This window comes from Delphinus delphis, chromosome X (genome assembly GCF_949987515.2).
Source record: "Delphinus delphis chromosome X, mDelDel1.2, whole genome shotgun sequence".
In the NCBI taxonomy this organism is placed as follows: domain Eukaryota; kingdom Metazoa; phylum Chordata; class Mammalia; order Artiodactyla; family Delphinidae; genus Delphinus; species Delphinus delphis.
Genome location: NC_082704.1, coordinates 40979061 through 41003901, shown reverse-complemented (window position 1 = coordinate 41003901; position 24841 = coordinate 40979061). Strand labels below are relative to the sequence as shown.

The 24841-nt window shown below is 45.9% G+C and overlaps 1 protein-coding gene across 1 annotated transcript; it reads right to left on the bottom strand.

Moving 5' to 3' along the window:
* Positions 1–12536: 12536 nt before the first annotated feature.
* LOC132418849 (nuclear RNA export factor 2-like) lies at positions 12537–19279 on the bottom strand. The gene is made up of 17 exons (XM_060002898.2): positions 19229–19279; positions 18534–18617; positions 18308–18418; positions 18117–18197; positions 17909–17978; positions 17674–17762; positions 17447–17554; positions 17153–17262; positions 15317–15353; positions 14866–14934; positions 14727–14782; positions 14476–14583; positions 14311–14369; positions 14087–14202; positions 13949–13991; positions 13246–13318; positions 12537–12708 (listed from the first exon to the last, which is right to left on the bottom strand). The coding sequence occupies exons 1-17, from the start codon at positions 19277–19279 to the stop codon at positions 12537–12539; spliced, it is 1437 nt and encodes a 478-aa protein (XP_059858881.2).
* Between the last annotated feature and the right edge of the window lie 5562 nt (positions 19280–24841).

Genomic DNA, 24841 nt, shown 5'->3' with positions numbered 1-24841 from the left:
ACATAAGATAAAATGAGTTAGCAATAAGTAGTTTCTTAATGAGAAGAACAGATTTTAATTATTAGTAAGCATACATTCTTCTTAGTAAACAAAGGTACAAGGTATTAATGCGGCAGAAGAGATTTACTTTGAACAGGCTTTCCCAAAAGGTTTTCTGAGGAACACTAGTACTTCCAGTGGTCTGTGGAAAAATGTTCCTTTCCCATATAGCTTGAGGAAACTACCTGCTACAGACTGAATGTTTATGTACCAACCTAGTCTCCAAGGTGACAGTATCTGCAGGTAGAGTCTTTGGTAGGTGATTAGGTCACGAGGGAGATGCCGTCATGAATGGGATTAGTGCCTTTATAAAAGAGGACCCAGAGAGCTCCCTTGCCCTTTCTGCCATGTGAAGATACAGCGTGAAGACAGCCCTTTATGAACCAGGAAGCAGGCTCTCACCAGACACTGAACCTACTGGTGCCTTGATTTTGGATTTCACAGACTCCAGAACCGTGAAGAATAAATTTTTGTAATTTGTAATCCACCCGGTCCATGGTGTTCTACTACAGCAGCCTGAACAAGCTAAGACACTACCCTATTCTTTGAGATTCAAGTGGCATATTATCTTAAAAATATGACAATATAGAAATCCTTTTTACCTTCATTTTTGTATGTCCCATATTTCTTCGATGGATAAAAACATTTTTGTTGTTGCTGTCTCTCAGACATAGTGTCTTGTAGAGCAAACCTGAAAGTGCTGAAATGAGAGGAAAGAAATGGCTATTATATAAGAAAAAATATATATATCACCCCTTTAACCATCTCTCAAGCAATATTTAAATCCCTCACAAATGTAAACACCATCTTTTACTTGCTGCATTTTACTCATTAAGTACCATCTACGTGATTTTTATGAAATGTATCATCTATAATTTTACTTAATATGGTTTTCTTAAATAAATTCACTGTTTTTTTTCCCCACACGAAGGAAAGGGGAGAGCTTTCAAGGAATGTAACAAGGAATGGTTAGAAAGTCAGGAGGAAAATCAGAAGCCAATAGTGTCTGGCTGGACCAATTTAAGCCGTTTAGAGAGTCCAAGCAGAAAAAGATTATGGCATCCTACCCCCCACGCACTTCGAAAAGCTACTGATCCGCAAAGCAAATACAGAAAACAAATTCTGAACCTTAAGGTGCTGGCTACTTTCACACTTTTACTGAAAAAATATCAAATTAAAAAAAGTCTCTCTCCTTGCCTCTCTCTACAGAACAAATTAAGAGACAGAAATTCAGATCAGATTTGAAATCATCGATACGAACTGGCATCTAGGAGTTCTCTGGTGTCCCTAATAACAAACGTGGTTGGAGGAGCGCAGAGGACGCCATCACATGGCAGGCAGTGAATACGAATATGGAAGAGAGATAAGCAAGAGTAGGGCTTTAATGTGGGGGTTGGGAAGGAAGGGGAAAGGGAGGGGTCCACCCAGTTTCCCGAGCCTAGCTGCCGAGAGCAGCCCATGAACGCCTGCCGCCTGCTGTCCCGCCAATTCTGAGTAAACCTCTAGTACCGGCGGGCGCCCCTCCTACCCGACTACCGCCTACCATCTACCGCCTACCGTGGCAGAATATGAAAGCCGGTGGAAAGGTTGGCATCGGAGCCAGAGCCTCATCAAAGTTCCCCCTCAGCCAGGACAAGTACCTTAATTCTAAAGGTCTTCTTCACCTCTCGGTCTGACTCCTCAGAAGGCTAAGCCGAGCTACCGACCATTCGGCAGGCTCTCCACACGCTGAAAGGGCGCCCCCCTCGGTCGCGACCTTATGGCGTCACGTGACTGCGCGACCTACGTAACGTAACGTAACGCAACGCGCCGCTGTGGGGCCCTACCTGACTTCCAGGGGCTTGGCTGGCGGAGGCCACAGAGTAGAAGGATGCAGGTGACCTCAGGGTTCAGGAGCCCTCAATCGGGAACTGTGACCTGAGAGAACTGAGAATATAATAACATTATATAAGAAACATATGAAACATTATATTATCCTTTATATAGGATAATATAAAGCATGTGTAATATGCATAATCATATGCATAATGTGCACAGTCATATGCATAATAGGGGTACCAGAAGAAGAGGAGAGAGAAAAGGAGATAGAAAATGTATTTGAAGAAATTATGGCTGAAAACTTCCCAACCCTAAAGAAGAAAACTGATATCCAGGTACAGGAAGCACAGAGGGACCCACACAAGAAGAACCCAAATAGAGTGACACCAAGACGTAGCATAATTAAAATGGCCAAAGTGAAAGATACAGAGAACTACAAAGTCAACTGGGAAACAAGGTTTAAAATGGCAGTAAGTACATACTTATCAATAATTACTTTAAATATCAGTGGACTAAATGCTCCCATCAAAAGACAGAGTGGCTGAATGGATAAAAAAAAAAACAAACCAAGAACCTACAATATGCTGCCTATAAGAGACTCACTTCAGAGCACAAGACACAGACAGATTGAAAGTGAGCAGATGGAAGGCTCTTTCATGCAACTGGAAACAACAAGAAAGCGGGGTTAGCAATACACATATCTGACAAAATAGACTTAAAGTACATAAAGACAAAGAAGGACATTATATAATGATAAAGGGATCAATAAAGAAGAGGATATTACACTAGTTGGCATATATACAGCCAATATAGGAGCGCCTAAATATATAAAACAAATAGTTACAAACATAAAGGGAGAAATTAACAGGAATACTATGATACTAGGAGACTTTAGCACCTCACCCACATCAATGGACACATCTTCCAGACAGAAAATCAACACAGCAACAGAGGCCCTAAATGACACTTAATTTATATCTACAGGACACTACCTCACCCGCATAAACAGAATACACATTCTTTTCAAGCGTTCAAGGAATGATCTCTAGGAGAGGCCACATACTAGGTCAAAAAACAAACCTCAACACATTTAAGAGGATAGAAATGACTTCAAGCATCATTTATCACCAAAATGACATGAAACTAGAAATCAACCACAGAAAGAAAACTGGGAAAAGAACGAATACATGGAGACTGAACAACATGCTACTAGAAAACCAGTGGGTCAATGATGAAATCAAAAAAGAAATCAGGAAATACCTCAAGACAAGTGACAGTGAAAACACAACCTTCCAAAATCTGTGATGCAGCAAAAGCAGTTCTCAGAGGGAAGTACATAGCGATTCAGGCCTTCCTCAAGGAACAAGAAAAATCTCAAATAAACAGAAAGAGAAAAAGAATTAAAAAAGAAGAATCAAAAAATTCCCAGTCAGTTCTTTGGGAAAGATCAGAGGGAAAGAAATAAAATAGAGATAAAAATACAAAAGATCAATAAAACCAAGGGCTAGATTTTTGAAAAGACAAACAAAATCGACAAACTTCTAGCCAGACTCACCAAGAGAAAAAAGAGATCATACACCGTGATCCAGTTGGATTCATTCCAGTTGCTCTGATAGCCTTATGGAAGTTCCCTTGTATGTTATTTGTTGCTTTTCCCTTGCTGCTTTTAATATTCTCTCTTTATCTTTAATTTTTGCCATTTTAACTACAGTGTGTCTTGGTGTGGTCTCCTTTGGCTTGACCCTGTTTGGGACTCTCTGTGCTTACTAAACCTGGATATCTCTTTCCTTTCCCAGGTTAGGGATGTTTTCAGCTATCATGTCTTCAAATATGTTCTCTGCTCCTTTCTCTTTCTCTTTCTCTTCTCCTTCTCAGACCCCTATAATGCAAATGTTAGTACACTTGCTGTTGTCCCAGAGGTCTCTTAAACTGTCCTATTTCTTTTTCTCTTTTATTCTTTTTTCTATTCTGCTTCAGTTATTTCTACTACTCAGTCTTCCAGCTTGCTCGTCCATTCCTCTGCATCATTTCATTTACTGTTGATTCCGTGTAGTGTATTTTTCATTTCCATTATTGTATTCTTCTCTGTGTGGTTCTTCTTCATATTTTCTAAATCTTTGTTAAAAACTTCTCACTCTGTTCATCCAATCATCTCCTGAGTTCTTTGAACATCTTCATGATCATTACCCTGAACTCTTTATCAGGTAGATCGCCTATCTCCACTTCACTTTGTTCTTCTTCTGGGGTTTTATCATGTTCCTTTGTTTGGAATAGATTCCTCTGTTGCCTCATTTTGTCCAATTTGCTATTTTATTTCTCTGTGTCTGTTAGGTTGGCTCCATTTCCCAACCGTAGAGAAGTGGCTTTTTGTAGGAGACGTGCTGTGTGTCCCAGCCAAGCTCTCCTCTCTGGTCACCAGAGCTATATGCTCTAAGGGTGCCCCCTGTTAGGGCTGCATGTGTCCTTCTGTTGTGACCGGCACACTACTGTGGATGTTGTGGTAGGTGTGGCTGGCCCCTGGTCCAGCGGGTTGCCAGGCCCTGCCTTGTGCAGAGGCTGGTGGCCACTGGCGAGTGAGGCTGGGTCATGAGGCTGCTGGCTGCAGTGCCCCAGGAAGTCCCGGGATTAGCGCTGGCCCACTGGTGGGTGGTGCTAGGCTCTGCAGTGGGTGGTGGTGGGGCTAGAGGTCCTGTATCTAGTGTCAGCCTGCTGGTGGGCAGGGCCAGTTCCACATGGCTGGCTGCCGGGTTTGGGGGTGTCCAAAAGCTGGTGTTGGCCCACTGTTGAGTGGGGCTGGATCCCAGGGCAGCTGGCTGAGGGGTCTTGGAACTGGTGTTGGCCTGCTAGTGGGTGGGGCTGTGGCCCAGCGAGTCCTGGAGCTAGTGCTGGCTCGCTGGTGGGCAGAGCCAGGTTCCTGGGTCTCTGGCTGCAGGGCCTTGGAGTCCTGAAGCTAGTGTCGATTTGCTGGTGTGTGGGTCCAGTTCCTGACATGGCTGGGTATGGGGTCTGGGGTGTCCCAAAGCTGGCGTCATCCCACTGGTGAGTGGGGCCAGATCCAGGAGCAGCTGGTTGAGGGGCCCAATGTGTCCCAGAGCTGGTGCCAGCCTGTAGGTGTATGGGCTGGGTCCTGGTATGCCAGGCGGCAGGGCTGTGGTGGTTCTTGGGCTAGTGTTCCCAGAGGAATATTCCTTTTTGCATATTTACAAATATGTACATTAACAGAAGATGTTCTTTAATTTTATTACATTTTCATGAGACTGAATTTCTTCTAAAAGCTTGAAGCTTTTAAAGATATTCCATATTGAATTTTAATGGTGCTCTTTAAAGAAAATTGTTGCTGATCATAAATGTTGACAATTTTCTTGCTTCTCATCTTTCATGTCTTTATGAACTCTGTGTTGTATGTGTACAGAATGGTAATACTTGATGAAATTGTAACTGTAAAGAATCCATTGTGTCAAACTATCCTGACACAATAATATCAAAGTACGATAGTAAAGAAAAAGCTTTGCCAAAAATTTGAGAAAGAAAAAGAGATTTAAGTACGCTACCATGGATGCCTTTGTGGTCCTTCCTAAACTTACTGCAGGGGTGAGAGCTCTAGTGCTTTGTAACTACCTATTCACTGATTCAATGTAGGTATTTCCTGAATAGAAGTATTTGTTACCTGGAAAGGCATAGTAGTTGAAAACCATTTGAGCTTGAGTACTGTGGGTATTATGCTCATATTGATAATTGTGCTTTCAAATGGTGCCGGAAGGTGGTATTTTTGTTTACCTATGCAATATACATTCCTCATCTTCCTAAGTGGTCTCAAATTTTCATTAGTGCATTTCCTCCCTCGTACAGTCACATGTTGGGGGGAATTTGCCTGCTAGTTCCAAGGGTGAGACCAGAGTTACTCTAGATCTCACGCAATAATCCTGTGTCCCTAGCCACAGTCATTGGTTCAAGATTGGGCCTGAGTCTTTATATCTTTGAGCCACTGGATCAACGAACCTAAAGTCTCCTCTACCTCTGGGCTCTCAGTTATATAAGCAAGTATCTTTCCTTATCGTATACACAAAAGTGGATTTTACTTTCTGTTACTTGTAGCTTTGTTACTTACTGCTATATATGTTTTTGAAGATATGTTATCGGGTGAATGTAAGTTCAGAATTTGTAATCTTCTCAATACATTTTCTTTTATGGTTTGATAGTAGCCTTCTTGGTTGCAATTGCTTGATGTCTATTTTGCCTGATAGTGATACAAATTAACCACGTTTCTTTCAGTTTTACTGATCATTGGTATTTTTTACCATCACTTTATTTTCATCCTTTCTGACAGTCTACTCTACCTGCTTCATGACCTACTGAAACACGTTCATAATGCCTGTATTAGACTGTTCAGACTGCCACAACAAAAATACCACAGACTAAGTGGCTTAACAACAGAAATTTGTTTCTCACAGTGCTGGAGGCTGGAAGTACAAGATCAAGGTGTGAGCAGGGGTGATTTCTTCTAAGGCCTCTCTCCTTGGCTTGAAGATGGCCATCTTCTTGCTGCTTTTTCACATGGTTGTCCCTCTTTGTATACACACTTCTGCTGTCTCTCTGTGTGTCCTAAACTCCTCTTCTTATAAGCACACCAGTCAGATGGGATTAACGTATCCCCTAACAGCCTTAAATTCACTTAATCACCTTTTAAAGGCCCTATCTCCAAATCCAGTCACATTCTGAGGCACTGGTAGTTAGGGCTTCAGGATATGAATTTTGGGAGAACACAGTTCAGTCAATAACAAAACCTAATGTTAAGATGACGTTATCATAGAAAACAAGAGAGCAGAGGCAGGAGCAATGATGCGGAGCAAGCAGGAGGATGGTATGTTAGGCTTTCATTTTCCTATAGCTTCTCCAGTTCCTAAAATTCTCGAATGGCCAATGAATCCCAGGCATTTGACTGAGAAATTTCCATTGCTACTACCTCAGCCTGGACCTAAAGGATGGGAACTAGTATTCCACACTAGTTAACAGCTCACAGCTTAAAATCTAACCCTTTCCTATTATCAATAGATCTGCTATTTTCTTCCAAGACACTTGACCCTTCTTAACCTCAGCTTCTTAATTAGATACAGAGACAAAATAATTAGTCATACAACTCCAACTGTGAGAATTAAATGAAATTGAGATCTACTTCTGCACATAATCAGGGCTGATTGCTGGGTGGAAGGTTTGGAAAGCTGTTTCCTCAGCCATTTATGCACAGAATGTTCAGGCTCATTCTATTCTAACAGCTCTATGTTCTAGGTCATGCCACAGCATTGTCTATGAGACATGCAGAAGGGGAAGAGTTGCGTCTGTGCACTGGGGTTAGACCTTTTGGGGGCCCAATTATCTCACCAAATACCTCCCTTACTATTTAGCAACCAGAGCCACTTGCAGTTCTCTATTTCAACTCCTAATCTTCAGGAAGACAGAGACATTGTCTGAATTTGTTCATGGTCCTATCTTCCCTTCTTAGCACTAAGCTTGACATGCACTAGGTGCATGAATGAATGAGTAAGTGGATGAATGATAGTTATATGCCACACATATATCTTTCTTCTCTGACAGTTCATAGCCCCTGGCAGGCCAGAGCCTTAGCCTTATAGCTAAGTCCAGTGGTTAAGCCTCGGTGCTCTCACTGCAAGGGGCCCAGGTTCGATCCCCGGTTGGGGAACTAAGATCGGGCAAGCCACGCAGCACAGCCAAAAAAAAAAAAAAAAAAAAAAGATGGATGCATTATGTTGAACATAAATTATAGCTCAGTGAAGTTGGCTTTTAATATGTCTTTGTATCCCTTCCAGAATCTGGAGCTGTGTCATGCTCATATGTGGAATCAACCTGTATTTTCAGATTGAACTGTACAATTGGGTTTTTCATGTGTTTGCTTGCATGCTTGATTTTTGTTTTGTTTTGGGTTTTTTTTTTTTTTTGCCACAGCCAAGAATGTTCTCAGATCTCCTGACTTATACATCCAACCACATGCTCCCCACCGAGATTATTCGTAGGCTCCACAAACGACATGGTCAAAACAGAACTGTCAGTTTCCTGGCATTGCACCGAAGCTGGTCCTCCATTCATTTCCCCGTCGAAGAAAACCGCCCTAACCCAGCTGCAAAAACCCACATTCCAAGAGACACACTTAATTCCTCTATCCCTTACCACAAACGTGGACTTCATCAACAAGTTCAGTACTTCCAAGATACATCTCATCTCAAACCCCATCTCACCCCTTCCATTGCTACGACTGTAGTCTACGAGACTGTAACCTCTCACTGTCATGTGTGTAGTAGCCTCCTAATCTTGTCTCTTGATCTTACAGTTGCTCTATTTCAGTCTGTCCTCCAAGGAACATTTAGAATGAGCTTTAATAAAGCAGATTTTGATAATAATTTCCCTTCATTTCAGAAAGCACCCAATGGCTCCATCATAATAAGAACAAAACCCAGAGTCCTTACCATGGCCCACAGGACCTTCTGTTATTGGGCCCCTCCTACCATTCTCACCTCATTTTCTAACACTGTCCTCCCACTACACACTGGCATACAAGCTGTTCCCTAAAACTGCCAAGCTTGCCCATATCTTAGGGCCTTTCATCTTGCTCGTCCCTCTGCCTCGAGGGCTCAGCTCCTATATCTTCCCACTGCTGACTGTGTACTTCTTGTTATTTGAATATTAAATCTAAGTTACGTCTTCTGAAAATCCTTCCTTGCCTTCCCCACCCTAGTCATTCTCTGTCACATTTTCCCAAATTATTTTCTTAATGGCTCTCAAATCTTGAGTGTATCAACCCCTGTAGAATGTGAGCTCCATGAGAACCATGGCCCTGTCTGTCAGGTGCTCTGATTTATCTCCAGTGCCTATCACAGTGCCTCACATATCACTGGTAACCAATAAATATTTGTTGAATGAATGAGTGAGTGAGTGAATGACGTAGATTTAGCATGCTAAGTTGTGAGGACTCAGGCATAGTCTGGGACATGGGATTTGGGAGGATGGGAGAGTGAGCTCAGGTGTCTCTGAAGCAGCAGTTTTGTTTGAACCCATGAAAACTGTGGTTGGAAAACTGGGTAGAAAGGACATGATAATTGAGGTGGTGCTTCTAGCTGCCTTGGGTGTGAAAGTGTACCATATGTTCTATACCTATTCTCCTTCTTTCGTAATAAAAGAATCCCAAATTTATTTGGGACAGTAATGTTTCCAGTAAAAGACCACATTTATAGCCTCCTTTGCAGCCAAAAATGGTCACATGACCGACTTCTACCTAATGAGGTGATGGCAGAAGTGTTGTATAGTAGTTCCAGGAAGGTGGCTAAAAGGGAGATGAAATTCTCAGACCATGGTGTTTCTCATACCATCTGTTGTGGACCGAACTGTGTCCTACCCAAATTCATACGTTGAAGCTTTAACCCCCAGTACCTCAGAATGTGACTGTGTTTGAAGATAGGGCCTTTAAAGAGGTGATTAAATTAAAATGAGGCCGTTAGGGTAGACACTAATCCAATATGATTGGTTTCCTTATAAGAGGAGTTTAGGACACGTAAAGAGATACCAGGGTGTGTATGCACAGACGGACAACCATGTGAAGAAGGAGTAAGAAGGAGGCCATTTGCAAGCCAAGGCGAGAGGCCTCAGAAGAAACCAAACCTGTGGACACCTGGATCTTGGACTTCCAACCTTTAAAACTGTGAGAAATAAATTTCTGTTGTTTAAGCTACTCAGCCTGTGGTGTCTTGTTATGGCAGCCATAGCAAACTAATACACCATCAGATAAGGTTTTCAATTTTGACAGCTCATTAGAATCAACAGGGGTGAACCTTAAAGATACTGATGACTGGGCTTATCCCTACAGGCTCTGATTCAGTTGGTTGAATCTGAGCATTCGAGGGGATCCTAATGGATATCCAGAGTTGAAAACCACACGTCTAGGAGAATAGTTTTTGCACTCCATTGAGCAGGCTGAGAGTGATGAATCTAGCATCGTTTAGAAGGCATCCCCCCATATCTCCCTCCTTCCACTGTTTTTCCTCTACCCCATATCCCCCTTCTTCTTCTGCCCTATCTAGATCTCCACAGATGGACCCAGAGATGCCCCCATCTCTTAATCCTGTTCCATATCCAAGTTCAGTCCTAATTTGAGGAACATTTAATAGCTTCAGCCCCACTTCTGCCCTCCCTGTCAAGAAAAGTGAGTCTCGAGGGGCATCACATTCTCTTACTCTGCCTGTTAGCCAGAGCCAGGGCAGCTCTCTAGAGGTAACTTCTTGCCTCTTAATCCAATTATAAAATGGATGAAAGACATGAACAGAGGGCAAACAGGCTTAGGAAGAGCTATTCAACATCTTTAGCCATCATGCAAATGCAAATTAAAAGCACAATGAAATGTTAAACCCACCTATCAGAACGGCTGAAAAAAACAGTGACAAAACCAAATGCAGGCAACACTGGATAAACTGAGTCACTCACACATTGCCAAAGGCAATGCAAAATGGTACAGGCCGTCTGGAAAACAATTTGGCAGGTTTTTCAAAAGGAAACATGCGATTACCAAATGATACAGCAGTTGCACTCTGGGCAATTTACCCAGAGAAATGAAAATTTATGTTTACACAAAAACCTTTACATGAAGTTCATCACAGTTTTACTCACAATAGTTAAAAAGTGGAAATAGCCCAGATGTCTTTCAGCGGGGGAATGGGTAAGCAAACTGTGGTACATTCACACCGTGGAATCCTATTCAGCAATAAAAAGGAACAGACGATAGACACACTTTACAACTTGGATGGATCTCAGGAGAATTATGCTGAGTGAAAGGAATCCATTCCTAAAGGTAGTGTACTATATGATTCCATTTCTATGACATTTAGGAAATTATAATAGTGTTTGACAGAGTTTAGGGATGTGGGATCAGGAAGAAGGTGGGTGTGGCTATAAAGGCTAACATGAGGGAAACGTGTGGTGATGAAACAGTTTTTGATCTTGTTTGTGGTGATAGTTAGAACACCTACACTGCTGGTAAAAGTGCATGGAATTATATATATAAGTATTATGCACAAGTGTTCTAACACACAAATGAGTGCATGTAAAATGGCGAAATTGTGGTAAGCTCAGTGGATTGTACCAATGTCCATTTCTTAGTTTCGATACTGTACTAAAGTAATACAAGGTGTTATCATTAGGAGAAGGTGAGTGATGGGTATACATGACCTCTGTACACATTTTTTTGCAACTTTTGGTAAATCGATAATTATTTCAAAATAAAAAAGTTAAAAAAACAACACAGGAGTTGTGGGGAAAATCGTCTTAGGTACAGAACCTAAGAACCTAATAAAAATGTTAACACAGTTTTAGACCTGTTAAATGATTAAGAAATCCATAATTATTGGAGTAAATATGGTACTTTACTTGCTAAATACCTTATGTTTGCTTATAGAAGTGAACATCAGAACGGTCACAACTTGTGAGTACTGAAGTGGTGGAGAGAAGGTTATCGGGAGGCAAAGCTTGGATTTTAGGGTTGTCCAGGAATGGAGTCCTTACTCTATAATTTTCAAGCACTGTGTAGGTCGGATATAAATGTTAGAGACTGCCAGGGATGATGTGGGAGAGGGGACTTTTTGGTCCTGGCCCCACTAACTCATGGTTGGGTCAGGGGAAGAGCAATCCAAGACACACAACATATGATGTGCAATGTTACTCTTTAATATAAAGATAAACAAGGATCATGTGTGGGAAAAATATAAAACAACGGGCAGGCCTACACGGTAAACTTTGGCTTCCTGATTAGCTGGACTGCAAGCTTAGTCATGGATATGGCTTCAGTTAAGAGAAGAGAGGTGACAAATATGATGAGGATGAAAATGACATCTAAAGGCTCATTTGCAGAGTTTTGTTCTCAAGATCCCAGGTCAGTGGATGAGGGTCACATGTGGAATTTTGTCCTTGGACTGAAGAAAGTAAAGAGAAAGAATTGGGATGTCAGCAGAGCCAGCAGCCGTGAGTGTCAACCCCCGGGCACCTGACTTCTGTCCACCTTCACCTTCCTGAAACCCTAGACGTCTATTTCTTCTTATCTCTGAATTCTCAGAATTCACTTTTTGATGAGTAAAGAAATTTTTAGTTCTGGTATAGTCTAGTCATGGTACTGAAAGCGCCTCTAGTGGGGGAGGATAGATGACCTCCCTTAGTACTAAACGGGAGACACTTGACCACACAACTTCACTGCTACATCTATGCTACAAGAGCAAGCCTTCAAGTTTACCAACATGTATGTACCAGAATGAGCAGATGCCACTGCATGTAATGCTGAAAAAGAGGCGAAAAGCTAAATGCCTATCAATAATAGCTTATGGCTTCCTGGAATTCAATTGTTTAATATATTGATCTTAGAAAAAATAATGTAGCTTCACATATACTGAGAAGAAACTATGCTGGCACTAATAATAAAAGAAGTTTCAAAACAGTATATAAGATAGGATACCTGTATTTTATAATACATGGAAATGTATTAGTATGAAATTAGGGTATTTCTCACAAGTAAACGTTTGTAAGGAAAAATAGATTTAAAATAATTACCTGAAAATTCCCATTAATCACTCCTCTACTCCTCCCAGCTCCCTCCTATCCCCATGCAACCCCAGCACTCACTTCTGAGACCACTAGCGGTTCATCTCAGATGGGGTGGAGGATGCCTGCATGATGTCCTGCTGCTGCTGGGAGAGGGGGTGCATGGAGCTGGAGGTGGGTGTAGGCAGTGGGATGGAGAACACACTCTGGGTCTCGCTGGGGTCGGCATCCCTCACATACAGCTCGTCATTCACGATGCACAGACTGAAGGAAAAATGGGGCCTCAGACAACTGATGGATGGACACCCACACCCCCAATACTGACTCTGCTCCCACTGGCACTCAGCAACCAGATTCCTTCCACGTCCCTCCTGTGTCTGTCTCCCAGGTTCCTTGACTGGTACCTCTGCCCCTCCCCACAGAGCCCACCTTTGGAGAGACTGTCTACCACCTTCACTTGATTTATAGGTTCATCCCCAAACCAGGGGCAATTTCGCATTTACCCTTTACCACAGTGCAAGGGGTGGACAGTCTGATCCCCATTCTCAGAAGAAGACACTGAGTCACACAGAGGTCATGGGAATTGACCAAGGTCACACAGCGAGTGAGTGTTGGGTCAAGGAGTGAACGCATAGGCCGATTCCAGGCCCATACTCTTCTTAACCACTAGGCTACACTGCTCCTGGGATCCCCCTGCTGGCTTTCCACAATACTGAGTAAACCTAAGGTCTTTGCCACCACATTCCCTCGCCCCTGAGCCCAGGCGGGGATGGGCATTCCCTCCCACAACAGGGCTCTCACCTGCAGTCGCGGGCAGGGGTAGCGATGAAGGTCCGGGTGAATGCACGCAAACAGCCCTGAGAACTTCCTTCCACTTCAACAGCAAACAAACAACAGTATCCCTTACAGCTGCACGTGCTGTACACGCTCACACAGCGGTCCCCAGTCAGGGTGTGACTGGACACTCATGCTGAGAGGGCAGTTGTTCACGGGGGCCAGGGTGTTGGGTATGGGGAGCGCAACTATAGGAGCAGTCTGCACCCAGTGACAGGGCCCCTGACGACCACTACACAAGTTCACGGGATGCATTTTTCACAGCCGCCCAAGAGGTGGATACTACTACCCTATTTTGCAAATGAGGAAACTGAGAGGTTCAGTAACGGCCCAAGTTCTCAGAGTAAGGATCTGGGATGAGAGCCACCAAAATCCACAGCCTGTGTCCCCAACGCCCAGGGTGTGCAGGGCAGACAGGCATGGACACAGCTCAGACCTGGGTTGTCTGTGGGAAGCCTGAGGGCAGGAGAACACAGTGGGGAAGGGGAGGCGGGGGGAGGGGAGGGGAGGGGAGGGAACAGAAGGGAATACAAGGGGAGGGTAGGGAAGGGAAGGGGAAAGAAAGCGAAGGGCAGGGAAGGGGTCAGGGACGCTGGGTGGTTCTGGGTGTGAGCCTGGCCAGGGGGAGGCAGCAGTGGGCCATCTGCGCTGGGGGTCTACACACACTCACCTGCCTTGAACACTCCGCAGACGGAGAAGCAGAGCATCGATTCCTGAAAGGGAAGAGCCCAGGCGCCCAGTCACCACCTCCACCTCCCACCCACCTGTGGCTTCCTGGGCCCACGCGAGGGAGGAAGCAGGCGCTCACCGTCTGGAACCACGTGTCTACCACGAAGGAGCTGAAGGCATGCTGAGTCTTGGGCAACACACAGAGGGTGTGCACAATGACACGTTTTGTGTGCTTCAGCAGCTGGACCCGCAGGTCTGTGAGGGGAGGGGAAGCGAGCGAAGGTCAGGGGCTGCCACGCCCTGGGCCCTGTGATTGACCCCTTCACCGCCCTTTCCCACCCAGTCTTCCCATCACACACTCACAGGGGTCCTTGAGCTTCTTCATATTCCTGCTGTCCTTGAAATACTCGCACAAGCTGCTTCTAGGAGACAAAGAGCAACAGTGGGTGGTGGGTGTTTGCAGGAGCTGGCCTGTGTCTGCTGGGGAGCCACATGGCCCAGGAGCACAGCCTGTGCTGTGATACTCACGGGGCTGGGTCCTCGGGGTGGAAGGGAATCGTCAGGGAGAAGCAGGCCTCCTCGTGATAAGCACCCGCGAGAACCTGTCTGTCTCCATAGTCATGGATCAAGTAGTACCTAAGGAGAAGCAATGAAGACAGTCTATCTCTGTGGTCTGGACCTCAAATGAGACTTGAAAACTCCCCGGAGCAGACCTGTGCTCAGGTGGCCTCACCTGTCCTAGACCTGCCCCCCTTGCTCACCTTCCCAGAGATACTTACTGCTTCAGGAATTGCAGGACTAGGCTCTTCAGCTCATCAGATCCAAAGTAGCTTCCCTGGAATCAAATGGCACTTGAGACTATGCAGTAGATAAAGCCTCCCTGCAACGCCCCAAATGTTGTTTGATCCTCTTCCTCACCTTGCAAGGCCTTACTATGTAGGGAGTGTCAACGTCAACGGTCACTGGTGACGGTAACTCCTGGCCATCCTGGAGAAGGGAAGAGGAAGTCAGGAGTGGAGACCAGGGGAGTGGCCCTGGATGATCCGGGAAAAGGATGGGCCCAGGCGGGTGATGGTCAGAGGTCAGGTGTGAAAGGGCCCTGGAAATTCCATGGGAAAGCTTACAGTGGATGTCTTCATCATGAGGTCCTGAAAGTCTCTAGTGTTATATTCAACTTGTGTGTGTGCATGTGTGTATTTATGGGTATTTTTCCAGCAAGTATATCCATGTCATTTTCAGGAGTCCATGTCCCCCAAAATGGTTAAGGTTCTGATGCTAATATGTGATGTAGGCAAGACCCAAAGGGCTTGAGGGCAGGTGCAGAGGCCACCGACATTCGTAAGAGACAATGATTTACGTAGGCACTTACCAGGCGTAACAACTTCGGGAAACATTCTCTGATGGCCCTGTCCAAAACCAAAAATAGAGAAGAGGTGGTTGATAGTTCAAGGTTGCAATGCTTCCTTTGAGTTAAAACAGTAATACCATAAACAGAGATCAGTGTGTTCTGGCCAATCCAGCAGCACCCTTTGCCCACCTCTGCTCCTGATTTTAGGGGTTTTCAGTCCACTTGCCTGTTGAGTACTGAGCATCTGTCATCTTACTGTCTGAAAGGCACTGTCTCCTCATCTCTCTCAGTACCTTCACTTTAATATTCCTTCCCTCCCTCCCTTCCTCTCCTTCGCCTGGGTAGCTCCCACCCAGACTACTCGGACTCCCTTCTCCAGTGCCACAGGGACCAGCATTTCAAACCCATGCTGCAGGGCTTCCTTCTCCTCCCTTCCTTCCTCCAGGGCCCCACTGAAGGCTGTGGGGCGAAGAGGGGATGGAGTGGGAGCCCGGGGCTCTGCTACCTCACTGGGGGTCCAGCACTCTGGCAAGACCCCAACACCCCCCAGGGATGGCCCAGGATGCTGGGCCAGCGAGGTGAGTGAGGTGGTGCTCAGGGAGGCAGATGGAGGTGATGAAGACAGAAAGGGAGTGAAGGTAGGAAGGGAGAGATGAGAGAGACATAGGGGCACAGAGACAGGGGAGAGAGAGACAAAAAAGGGAAGGGAAGGAAGCTCTCCCGTGGTCAGGGTCAGGGAAGAAGAGAGAAGAAAGGGGAAACGGCACACTTGTTGCGGCTCTTCACCTGCCCCAGAATTGCCCAGACACACCAGGTAGGAATGCAAAATATGCACATGTTGGGCTGGGGGCCCACTGGATGCTGGCTGAAACTTTGTCACCTGTGTGAGCTCAGCCAGACTTGGGCATGGGAAACCGAGCAGCCATGGGGGCAGATCTTCCTCAGAAGGAGGAAAGGGTCAGGTCCCAGCTCAGTATGGGGTTGAGGATCCATGGCCCCCTCTGATGATCACCGTCTTCTCTCCCGATGACCCCTGCACCTCTCTGAGTTGGTTCTTTATCTGAGGAATCATACCTGACTCAGGCTGCCCAGGGCTCCTGTGAAGGACCAGGCGGGATGATGTGATGTGTGCAGGGAGGGATGGGAAGTGCCCTTGAGAGCCCTGTCCTTCTGTCTCCTCTACCACCTCTGCCCTCTGCCTTCCACCCCTGCCTCAGGAAGCCCTCTGATCACTGGCGTAAGCCCACGTCTGGCCCCTTGACTCAGGGAGCCCTGCTTCTTCCCAAGGAGGGTCCAGCTCCTGGCACTGGGCCAGCAGAATGGATGTCATGACAGCAGCCACCCATGGCCTCAGCCCTCAGCATGGCGCAGGAAAGCCCCCATGTCAACCTGGGAGAGGAGGGGTGATCCCTTTGGAGGAATGGGAAGAGGGCCCCTCTCAGAATGGGGGAGGCAAACCCCATCTCAGCACGAAGAAAGAAGGCTTCTCTCAGCAAGAAGCCCTGGACAGGAGGACCCTTCTCAGTCCAGGGCGCCAGCATCTGGATCAAGGCTGGTCGCTCCTGGTCCTGGTGAGGAGGAGAAGCCCTGCTTCCTGGGGCACACTCTTGGGAGGCCTTGCTGGAATATAGCTGGGCGCAGAGAGCTGGAAACAGACCCCAGAGCGCCTGCAGAGGTGAGCAGGTCAGGGGAAGGAAACTCCTCACCGGTGATAGGCACAGAGAGAGCAGAAGTTGGGGCCTGTGATCCTCCCAGAAGACCAGGGCTGCCACCTTTGGCAAAGGGGCACTGTCACAGATAGTCTAGGCACCCATGGGTGAAGGTCACCAAGAAGGGTGACAGGGTGTTCACACTGACCTTACATAGGTGGACTGGTCTGGGAAGGTGTCACACAATGGGTTCCCTTGCAGCCACAGCTCTTCAAGCTTCAGCCCTTGCATCTTGCTCAACTCCCACACAGACGTCAGCTGAGAAATATGGCGCGGAAGTGGGAAAAGGAATCCCAGGGAAAGAGGGACATCTGGATCCCTGCACCCCCAGACCCCTCCCTCCCACACAGGTACCTTCACCTGCCTCCTGTCATCACTCTGATGGCCACTAACATGCCCCCCCCACTCTCAACCCAACTTTGACCTGGCTCCCTCTTCTCACCTCATTTTTGGAGAGGTTCAGGATCTTGACCGTGAGGGCCATCTGTATAATGTCAGACAGGCCATTCAGCTGGTACAGTTTGTTGTTGCTCAAGTTCAAGGACAACAGCTTTGGGGCAAGAAGAGGTAGAGTGAAGGTTACTATCTAGGACCTTGGAGACAAATCTGCCCTCCTCCCCATCTCTTCCAGCCCCTACCCTAATACCAGCACTGGGCCTACAGCCTCACCTCAGGGAAATTCTTTTCGATGACCTGCAGGGTGGCAGTCATGCAGCTTCTTCGATTCAGAAATATATCAATATCATAGCCCACCAAGTCTTCAGGAAGGAGAGGGGAGGGAATCAGATGGCTGAGTGGGGTGTGGGGCCAGCACCTGCGTCTCCCCACGTTACCATCCCTAAGTCTCCCTCCGGGAAGACCCCTCTGCCCTCACCCGCCCTAGAATTACTGCTGTCAGCCATACCTGGGTCAACGTAGAGCCTCTGAAGGTCAAGAGCTAGCTTGGAGACATCAAATCGTTTGATAAAAGTCAGCTGCAGAGTGAGAGATGGAGAGAGCCGCTCTGAGGCTGTGGTGGTGGCAGGGAAATCGGGGGCGAGGGGGACGGGGGTCTGGAGGAAGGAGAGGTGGGTCTGAGCATTGGCACACAACATGCCTTGCATCTGCATTACCTTTAGCTGCTCCATTTCTTCTGGCTTCAACTTATACCGCACAGAGTAGGGAACAGCGGAGGGCCTGACAAAGACAGGTATCTGCAGGAAGAAGAGGTGGGGTAAGCACCAGGAACTCTAGTTCCAAAGAAGACAACCAGCCCCTGGCCTGTACTCCTTCCTCAGGATGAGGTACACGTAACGCCCTCGACACACACCTTTCGGCTCTCCTCGTCACGAATCTTGTAGCTGACATCCATCAATGCAGAGGCAGTGCTAGCTTCCTGCACAAAGAACCGAGCCCCATTTTTCACAAAGTGGAACTACAGGGATTGAATGCAACAGCAATAGTTTCAGAAGTCGGCAGACCCTGCTGAATCAAGTCTCTCTCTCCCTCTTCCCTGTGCCCACGCGTCTGGCTTCGGCATCCTCTCTTACGTCCACTGGAGTGAAGGGGACACTGCAATGTCTCTGGATTGAGTTCGTTAGCCATGTCCTGTTATACTTTATCCCATAAGGAATCTAAGGATGAAAAGAAGCGATGGGAGAGAGGACAGACAACAGGGAATTTAGGCTGGAGGACGAATCTTTTCCTGTTCTTTTCCGGCCTTCTACTGAGCTTGAAAGGGCTTGTAAAGAAGGGACCACTGGCATGATTTCTTATGGGTGTGCGTAATATGGATTTCCTAAATACTCTTTCTCTCCAGTCAAACTCTCTTCCACATAATCAAGGTGTCAGTGATGATGTTCCTTTTATAAATTTGCAGGAGATCCTACCCGGTGCAGACACTGCTTGCCCCTCAGACAAGGTCTCCAGAGGCTCGACCCTCTGTCTCCCACACTCAGCTTGCCAAGCTGAGACCTCCAATGTGGAGTTGCTCCATATCCTTGGCAGTAGTTTCCATCTTTGCTTTGAGACAGGCTCCTCCGTTCTCCTCACGGTCAGCCTGTTCCCTTTACATTGCTTCTCTGAATCTGCCCTTAGATGAACAAGACTGTTAACTCCCGCTAGTAAAAGGGACAGATTACAAACTGTCCCAAGTGAAATAAACCAGCATCTCTACATGAGACCAACAAAACTCCCCCGGGGCTTTTCTCTCCTGCACGTTCCATACATTTTACAGGATACTCACTGTGACCCTGAACCAGCTCCCTGGGGTTCCATCTTGTGTGTTCTCCCCCATTTCCCTCTCCAGAGGTTTTCTGTTTCTCCCCACAATCGTATCCATGTGGCCTTCACTGTGCCATCTCACTCCTCTCTTGTTGCCTGGGATGGTACAGGGAGAGCTGCAGGGGGATGTGGAGAGAAGGCGGGTGAGTGGCCATAAGTGCTAAGAAAGTCTTCTGTACACCCTCGTGTCTTTGACACCAGCACTACAATTAGGATTGCTCAACCATTATTTCACTTCTAGCATGCCTCAGATTTGCAGTGAGAGAAGAAAAACAAGTCCACGGAGAGTGAGAGAGGTGCATAGTCCCAGGGGCTGCTGTGCACAAACCCTGCTGCCTGTCCACTTACTGTCTTACTTCGGGGTCCTCCTGGACATCCCTCTTCACCACGTTTCCATCATCCTCCTTGAGCTGTGAGGGCTGAGGCTCACATCTATCGTGTTCATAATGAGGGCTCCTCTCGCCAGAATTACCTGGGAAAGAACTCCAGCCTTTCTTTCTTCCTTGAGGTGGTCTACCACCATCACTGTATTCTGAAAAGAGGAACAAAAATACAAGTTTGCAGACACATCTGTGGTCCACTTACCACATTCCATGTCTTAGGCTAACAGCATGGTAGGGCAGGCAAAGTGCCAACCTGGCCTAAGGGACCAGTCCCACAAGCCTCAGAAAGGACACTCTTCTGCCTGTGCAGAGAGGACAGCCTTATCCAACAGATGGCACTATCAGGGGAAGAATCGAGGAGGAGCAGGATGAGGAAGAGGACGACAAGGAGGACAAAGAGGGAGGAGGCAGGAGAGGACAACTGCGCTGAAACCTTTAAAACAGTGGAGCATTGTGAGGACTCACAAACATAGAGAACAGACTTGTGGTTGCCAAGGGGGTTGGGGGAGGGATGGATTGGAAGTGTGGGATTAGCAGATGCAAACTATTATATAGAGAATAGATAAACAACAAGGTCCTACTGTATACCACAGAGAACTATATTCAATATCCTGTGATAAACCATAACGGAAAATAATATGAAAAAGAATGCATATATATGTATAACTGAATCACTTTCCTGTACAGCAGAAATTAACACAACACTGTAAATCAACCATACTTCAATAAAATAATTTTTTTAAAAAAAAAAAAAAAAAAAAAACAGTGGAGCAGGACTGATAAAGAACCGAGGTGTATGCATCCATGGGTTAGACTGGACACCAGTCATAGAGATACCAGGAAGGCCCCCAAATCTTGCCTTCTCTCAGGACTTTCCAGCAACCACACCAATACCTCTCTCATGCTTCCCAAGTCCAAGGAGCCGCCAAACCGATTCCACTAACAACCAGCAAGCTAGCTGGACTTCCTTTGCCAGTGCACTTGGAGCTTTAATGTCAGGTGGCACTGATGTAACGGCCTCCTGAACTGTCTCCCTCCCTCCAGCCTTGCCCTGAACAATACTCTGTTTGAAAGAGCCAGAGTGAGCTCTCTATTGGGCCAGCCTGAAATGCCTTTCAGCTCAGCAGGCAACTCTTCCTAATTTCAGCCCTTCTATAACAAGGGTGTGAATGATAACCTGGAATGATGTGTCAACCACCATTTCCCAGTGTTTAGGGATTCTTCTTTTTGCTTTCCATTACTGTTTTCTAATTTGATTCCATCATGGCCAGGGAACACACTCTGGGAGATTTGAAATCATTTTTTTATTTTTATTTTTTTTAAATAAATTTATTTCTTTATTTATGGCTGCATTGGGTCTTTGTTGCTGCACATGGGCTTTCCCTACTTGCGGCAGCGGGGGCTACTCTTCGTTGCGGTGCACGGGCTTCTTGTTGTGGCGGCTTATCTTATTGCGGAGCACAGGCTCTAGTCATGCGGGCTTCAGTAGTTGTGGCACGCGGGCTCTAGAGCGCAGGATCAATAGTTGCGGCGCACAGGCTTAGCTGCTCCGCGGCATGTGGGATCTTCCTGACCAGGGCTCGAACCTGTGTTCCCTGCACTGGCAGGCGGATTCTTAACCACTGCGCCACCAGGGAAGTCCCTCAATTCTTTCTGAATTTATTGAGGTTTGTCTGATGGTCGAGGAGATGGTCTAACTTGGTGAATGTTACAGAGACCCTCGGAGAAATAAACTGTACTCTGCTGTTGTTGCGCAGACTGTTCTATTTATGTCATGCAGATCTCATTAGTTTACTGTGTTATTCAGGTCTCCTATATCCTTGCTGATTTTCTCTCTAGCAATTCTGTCACTTGCTAAGGGGGAGGTGGGTGTGGAAAGCCCCCACTATAATTATAGATCTGGCACTTTCTCCTTTCATCTCCATCAGTTTTTGCTTCATGTACCTTGAGGCTCCATTGTTTGGTGCGTACACATTTAGGATCTTTATGTCTCCCTGGTGTACTGATCCTTTCACCATTCTGTAAGGCCTCTCTTTGGCTCTTGTTCATTTTCTTTACTCTGACATCTACTGTACTGGATACTGAAGCTACAGCCACGCTTAGAAAGTGTCCTGGGTATACCTCACCTTGTATTCACTCCTAGCAGTTGTGTTGCTGTTCACCCCTCCACCCACAAATTCTCCCCTCCAGCATATCTAATTCACCATGTCAAAAGATTTGGAAGTTTTTCCGCACCTGCAGAAATAAGATCGTGTCAATTCTCTCTCCCATGGGTGGATTCACTAAGGGTATTTTATTTTTAATGCATTCCACTGAAACAGTGAACCAGCAGATAATCATACTAGTGGCTTGTGGGGAGGGAGGATTATGGTAATTACACTGTTAGAAGCCAGCTTCCGTTGGGTTGTAATACTTAAGGTTCTCTAGGTTTGTGTGCTGTGCCTTTTGTACATTAACTATTCCATGTTGTCTCAGGGCACGCTTATGAGTAAAGATCCGCCCACTGCTGATCACTCCACGATGGAGTGATTACGACCAGGCCTCACATGAACTCCTCTGGGGAGCCCTTGCTTTCCCTGTGTGGCCCGCTGTCAGGACAATCCTGCTACTCACAACCTTGGGACTTTCCCTGTGTGGAACTGGAAGTGAAAGGAAACACAGATAGGGCATTTGACCCACAAATGCCACTTGCTCAGTCCCCAAACCTCGGAGAGGGCCAGGCGTGCTCTCTTTCTCCCACACTCCACATCCAACTGGTCAGGAGATTCTCTCGGCCCCTCTCTCAAAGTATGTCCAGAAGCCAGCCACTTCTCACCACCTTCATTACCACCACCCTGGCCAAGATACCAACAGCTACCTCCTGGACTGTACTGCTGTCCAGCTGGCCCCTCTGCTTTCATCCTGGCTCCCTTACCTGTCTCTTTTCAACCCAGCAGCAGAGCGCAAGTCAAATCATTTCACTCCTCTGCTCAACACCACATAACGATGGTTTGAAGCCCACCAACATGTTCAAAAGCCAGGAGTTCATAATGACACTCATCAACAATAACAAAAACAAAGAGAAACCTTATTGGTGACCTTTGGAGAATGCCGGGCAACCAACTCGTTTTCAGGAAAATCCAGCAATGCAAGGGAAAAATTCACATTTTAAAGGGAGCAGTAAGGGCATGTGGTCTATGTACGGTGTATAGGAAGAGTCAGAGTCATTTGCAAGAACCCAAATTCCTTCCGAAATAACGTTGCCGAGGGGAAAGCGTAAAAGGGAGCTATATGACAGCTACCGCAGTCCCCCGGCTGACCAACTACGTCGGGTGCCTGAACAGGGCTAGAGACCTCCCTCATCAAGGTGATTCAGACACAAGCAATCTCAGACATCGACTTGTCAAGTATTTGATAGAATAATCCAGTGAAGCTCTGTCACTTACTGCGTATGTGATTTTCGGCGAGTATTTTACCTCTCTGAGTCTCAATTCCATCGTGCGGTAGTGCTGTTTGCCATGTGTTTCCATTTGTCCCTGTTCCGGCCACCTGGAAGAGCTGTACTTCTTGACCTCCTTTGTTTGGACAGGGCTGTGTATGTGACTGGTTCTGGCAAATGGGTTGTGAGTGACATGTGCTATTTCTGGGCCAGAACATATGCTTGTTGGATTGAGACCTTGCAGGGTCCTCTTCCCCTCAGGCACAGAGACTGACAACTTTCTAGATGATGGCTGCTCTGTCAGTTTGGGTCTCCAAGTCATTCCAGTAAGAATGGCTCAGACCCCCAAAGTCCACCATCCTGTGAGTGGCATGCACCTGCCATGGACATGTAGTCGAAGTGAGGAATAAGCCCCTGAGATACGGGGACTGTCTATTACCACAGCATAATCTAGCCTATCTTGACTCTTGTATCTTATCTGTGAATTAAAATAACATCCTCTCAGGATTTTTCTGAGGATTAAATGAGAAAACTGGTATGACAAGGTTGCCACAGTGCTTGACATATAACAGGAACTCAAAAATGGCAGCTATAATGATTAAATAATAATAACAAACTAGTTTTGAAAAGTGTGGAAAATTGGTATAAAATGAGAGCTATTTCATCCACTCATCCTTACGGGTAAGTTGTATCATCTTTTCAAGAGTGGGGCATTTTATTTTATTTTTAAGACTTCCTAATGACTAGCACTTATGCACTTATTTCTTGCCGTCATGATATCAGAAACATAAATTGAGGTTATATGTAAAGAATGAAAAAGTGGAAAGATTAAGCAAAAGAGAGAATGACTAATGACATAAGATAAAATGAGTTAGCAATAAGTAGTTCTTAATGAGAAGAACAGATTTTAATTATTAGTAAGCATACATTCTTCTTAGTAAACAAAGGTACAAGGTATTAATGCGGCAGAAGAGATTTACTTTGAACAGGCTTTCCCAAAAGGTTTTCTGAGGAACACTAGTACTTCCAGTGGTCTGTGGAAAAATGTTCCTTTCCCATATAGCTTGAGGAAACTACCTGCTACAGACTGAATGTTTATGTACCAACCTAGTCTCCAAGGTGACAGTATCTGCAGGTAGAGTCTTTGGTAGGTGATTAGGTCACGAGGGAGATGCCGTCATGAATGGGATTAGTGCCTTTATAAAAGAGGACCCAGAGAGCTCCCTTGCCCTTTCTGCCATGTGAAGATACAGCGTGAAGACAGCCCTTTATGAACCAGGAAGCAGGCTCTCACCAGACACTGAACCTACTGGTGCCTTGATTTTGGATTTCACAGACTCCAGAACCGTGAAGAATAAATTTTTGTAATTTGTAATCCACCCGGTCCATGGTGTTCTACTACAGCAGCCTGAACAAGCTAAGACACTACCCTATTCTTTGAGATTCAAGTGGCATATTATCTTAAAAATATGACAATATAGAAATCCTTTTTACCTTCATTTTTGTATGTCCCATATTTCTTCGATGGATAAAAACATTTTTGTTGTTGCTGTCTCTCAGACATAGTGTCTTGTAGAGCAAACCTGAAAGTGCTGAAATGAGAGGAAAGAAATGGCTATTATATAAGAAAAAATATATATATATCACCCCTTTAACCATCTCTCAAGCAATATTTAAATCCCTCACAAATGTAAACACCATCTTTTACTTGCTGCATTTTACTCATTAAGTACCATCTACGTGATTTTTATGAAATGTATCATCTATAATTTTA